The sequence below is a fragment of the Centrocercus urophasianus genome, unplaced genomic scaffold (assembly GCF_019232065.1).
Source record: "Centrocercus urophasianus isolate 14NV4802_14NV808 unplaced genomic scaffold, USGS_Curo_1.0 seq_25, whole genome shotgun sequence".
Classification (NCBI taxonomy): domain Eukaryota; kingdom Metazoa; phylum Chordata; class Aves; order Galliformes; family Phasianidae; genus Centrocercus; species Centrocercus urophasianus.
In genome coordinates this window covers 14,039,813-14,044,033 of record NW_024884811.1, presented here as the reverse complement: position 1 = coordinate 14,044,033, position 4,221 = coordinate 14,039,813, and the positions used below count along the sequence as shown (strand labels likewise).

The 4,221-nt window shown below is 44.3% G+C and overlaps 1 protein-coding gene and 1 non-coding gene across 2 annotated transcripts; both read right to left on the bottom strand.

Annotated features, from left to right (window-relative positions):
* Positions 1-466: 466 nt before the first annotated feature.
* RPL37 (ribosomal protein L37) lies at positions 467-3,045 on the bottom strand. Its single transcript, XM_042825701.1, has 4 exons — positions 2,942-3,045; positions 2,132-2,267; positions 1,813-1,897; positions 467-689 (listed from the first exon to the last, which is right to left on the bottom strand). Exons 1-4 carry the CDS (start codon positions 2,942-2,944, stop codon positions 620-622), a joined length of 294 nt encoding a protein of 97 aa, XP_042681635.1. The 5' UTR covers positions 2,945-3,045; the 3' UTR covers positions 467-619.
* On the bottom strand, positions 776-855 carry LOC122164202. Its single transcript, XR_006170150.1, has one exon. It is a non-coding gene; the product is annotated as a small nucleolar RNA SNORD72 (small nucleolar RNA).
* Positions 3,046-4,221: the final 1,176 nt, after the last annotated feature.

The window sequence follows — 4,221 nt, the reverse complement described above, 5'->3', positions numbered from 1 at the left end:
GATTTACTTGTTCACACTCAGCTTAACTTACCTATTTTTCCCTTCACATTGATTTTCCAACATGGTTTGGATAGTTTTCTTCTTTTTTCCAGGCAATACAGCCCTTGGAGTAATTTCCCCCACCCTACCCCAAGAAGCAGTGACCCAGTGAATAAGTAATACTTTAGTTGGCCTTTCAGAGTCACAAAATAACGAACAATGTGGCTAACTCTGGGCATCCATCTGAAACTACTGCATCTCAGAACAGCACTTAAAGCCAATAGCCACGTTACTGGATTTGAGACAAATTCTCCGTGTTACCATTTGCTGTGTCTGTGAATCACCCAGAAAAACTTAGGAACAAGCCCAAAGCCAGCATTCAATTTCTCTTGCAAGTGGGATTTCTCAAATAACCCATAAAAGCCTTTTTAAATGCAGCGCAGAGATAATGACTGTTTCCAACGTAAAGATGCTATCAAATGAGGAGTCAAGCAAAGAATTAATTTTAATGTATCTTTTCGTATCACTGAAAACTGTATAAGTATACATATTTTCAGATATCCCCTTTTTCACTGAAGTACATATATAAAAGGTGACATTTTATGAATAAGACCATTTATTTTAGCAAATAGATGAGTCTTTATGATGAGCTGGATGCTGCAACAGCTGCTCTCTTCGGCTTCGGTGTGGTTCCCTCACGGAATCCATTCCTGCAAGTAATAATACAGTTACCATGTGCTGAAAAGTGGGCACTTCCTCAAGGCTGTTTTATGTACTAAGTAATACGCTTTTTTTCAGCTTATCTCAGTCATGCACTGAAATCACTATGAAGTTCATATGTTCAGACATTTTATTAAGAAACATCATTGACAAGCTGTTTGGAATACACGGTATCGTTTTCTCTCTCTTCTGAAAAAGTAAATTTGACATTTTCAAATAGAAAAACTTTAGTAACCAGTAAAACTCAGATACAGTACATCTACTGAAGGCACCCCATTGTTTAGGTAGCTCAGCAATTTCTTGCAGAAATTTTCTTACAGAAATTCTCTATGTTCTTAAAAAAACTAGAACAGTAGTGACAAAAGAGTCAGTTTTAAGCTTGCTATTCTATGCAACACTGATATTTCAGCCACTCTTAGGGGAATGGGGGTTGCAGTTGCACAACAAAGTATTTTCTGGCTGCAACTGGGGAAAACTGATAATTAAAAGAAAAAACCCATACAAAGGATCCTTCTACTATACCCAGCTCCAGAACTTAAATTAGGTAATTTCACAGTATAGTACCCATACTGTAGTATAGTACCCATCCCTACAGTATCCTGTAAGAACAGCTCAAAGCTTCACTGACTTCTAGAAACCTGCAACACAAAATCTGATGAACAGCTACTTACTGCTGATTGAGCTCTAAGTAACAGAAAAATAGGTATTTTGTGTGTGTGTGCATAAGTAGGGGGATTGGAACACATTTTGTGAATTCTGCTACAAAAATCCACACTAGAGTGCAACCAGCAACTTAAGTGACTTACAAATACAGGCAATGGCAAACAAAGCACTATTCTCTTTCAAGTGCAGCCATTTTACTACTGTACCCTGTGTTCTGTACCATTCATATTTAAAAGAAACATCAGAGCTTCTTATGCAATCAGTGTGTTACTAACAGCAAGCTTTTCAACCTCAAAGCAACATGCTGTGCATCCTTTATATCACAGCATATTTCAGAAGATCACACCATTCTGTGTTCTAAACAAACGTGTCTACTCTGGGTGAGTGATTTTATAATCAGGTGAATACACAAGATATCATGTTACACTAATTAACAATGACACATCATACCTGAAGCGACGGTACACCTTTTTCAGGTGCCTCATGCGACCAGTACCAGTGGTGTTGCGTCTTTTAGCCTTTGCGCTCCAGTTGTCTGGAATATATAAATTACTGTTAATGCTGATCTGCACAACTATTCACTAACAGAAGTACAAAAAAGTTTTAAACAAGATCAACTTTTACACAGTAACACTATAGACAGCTAATTTAGTTTCAAAAAGGCATCAAACACCAAATTATTCTTCCCTAGTCTGAAAATAACCTGACATCCCGAAAACAAAGAAACACAAGCATTTAAACTCAAGTCAGTCAGAACTTCCTTACTTACACTTTCTCTTACGCTTGGCAGGGTATCCGCATTTCCCACAGGTAGACTTCTGCAGGTGGTATGCCTTGGACCCACATCGACGACACAAGGTATGTGTCTTATTCCGTCGCTTACCAAAGGATGATGTACCCTTTGTCTGAAAAACATTTCAAGACACTTGTACATACCTGAAGGAATAAGCTTTAAAAAAAAAAAAAAAAAAAACAACCAAGCACTGTTCTTTAAAACCAATAAACATGATGGTGGCACGCTGCACTCAGGCACCAACCCTGTAGGCCAATACCTGTAGGCCTCCTCCATTTTTAGAGATCAGCTCTTTACAAGTCTCTTTGCCATCCAGCCCTGTCCCCCACCTGCCGCTGAACGAAACTACCCAACAGTTACCATCAAAGCTGCCCCCAAACTCATTAATGCTAAATTTCTTCCCGAATAAAGGTAATTCCATCAGTAACGTCAGACATACGCTCGCCACCGATCATTGCCGATTCCCCTCTAAGCTAGCCCCGGCCCGCTCGGATCCACATTACTGAGAAACCCCCTGCAGACAGCGCAGCCCCGTAACTCCCGCTTCAGGAGACGCCCCGCGTTCGCTCTCCGCAGCGAGACCGGGCCCGGGCCCAGCGCCGCGCCCGCCACCAGGCTCCCAGGCCTCGGCACAGCAGCCGCCGCCCCGCGGAGCCATCCTGCCACCAGGCCCGGCTGCAACAGTGCACGGGGCCATTCCGAGCACCACACGAGGCCCGCCAGCCGCCAGGGCCCGTCCCTGTGGCGGATGTCGGCCGATGCCCGCGCCAGCAGCACCGCACTCACCATCTTCGCCGGCCGCCAGCACCAAAGAGGCCGAGCCCCGCCCCGCTTCCGCTATAACCCCCCACAACTGCTTCCGGGTGCGCGGCGGGGCTCGGCGTGGCGGAGCGGAAGTGCCTTCCTCGAGCTCGGGTTGGTTCACTGTGCTGTATGTACGCGGTGCGGCCGCCTGGCATTGGTGCTTGTGTTGTGCTGCCGCGCCGTGCCGCGGCTGCCGGGGAGCAGAGGGTGGGGTGCAGTTGTCTGTAATCCTACATTGCTGGTAAAGAAAATAGTATCTCGGTAAAGCTGTGTTACTCACAGAGTGAGCTGTTCTGTATTCCGCGCGGTCAGCTGCAGCTCATGCCAGGCTGTAGGATCTAATTGATAAGTTCGCAGAGAGCTCTTCTCACAGTTTGCACCCGGGACGTTGTGGTTGCAGTACACATCAAAAGAACAGCCATAAACAGAGACCCCACTGCTGTCCAACACATCCCACAGCAACCTGTCAATTGTCCAAAGCAATCACTAAGGCAAAATAGATTCTAGCATAGACACGCCACATAAATTCTTACATGCTAGTCTACTGTACACCTCCAGTACACTTACAGTCTGTAGAAAATTGCACCTTAGAAAGTGGCCCAGGTCACTCGCCCAGCTCTTTCATTTTAGCAGTTTTTGCCCCCAGAATAAAACTGAAGGCGAAGTCTACATTCACCTTGCATCACCGATTTTACCTGAAAGTCTTGGCATCTAGTCTGTCCATGTTCTGCCTGTAGTTAAAGGGGAGAGATAAACATTTCCAAAGGGAAGTTGTCTCACCTTATATGAGGGATCCGAAGTGGGCTACACAAATTGTTATTGGGAAGAGCCCTTCTCCTAACAGGAGCCTAGACAGCCCCCTTAGGCAAGGTACATAGATGGCTAAACATAGGTAAGATGACCTTTGCCCTAACAGAATGGAAATATTTTTAAAGAATCTATTTTCTTTGAGAAAAGAGAAGAAAAGAGAAAGAAGGGAGAAGGGGAGGGGAGGGAAAACAGTTTCCCATGGATGAAATAAATACCATACAGAGAAAAAATACCAACTAGCTCAAACATTGTGAATACATTGTACAGACACAGCAACCTTGCTGTGCGTCTTTTAACTGTTACCTCCTTTCCTCTTTTCTCTTAATCTCAGAAAATGGGGATGCTGAGAAGAGGCTGGATAGATGCCATGGCAACAGCCTCCCAAAGAAGTGTGCTAGTTTGGTGTCCTGCAAGGATATGCTACCAAATAATTATTCTCATCCACTGTAGGA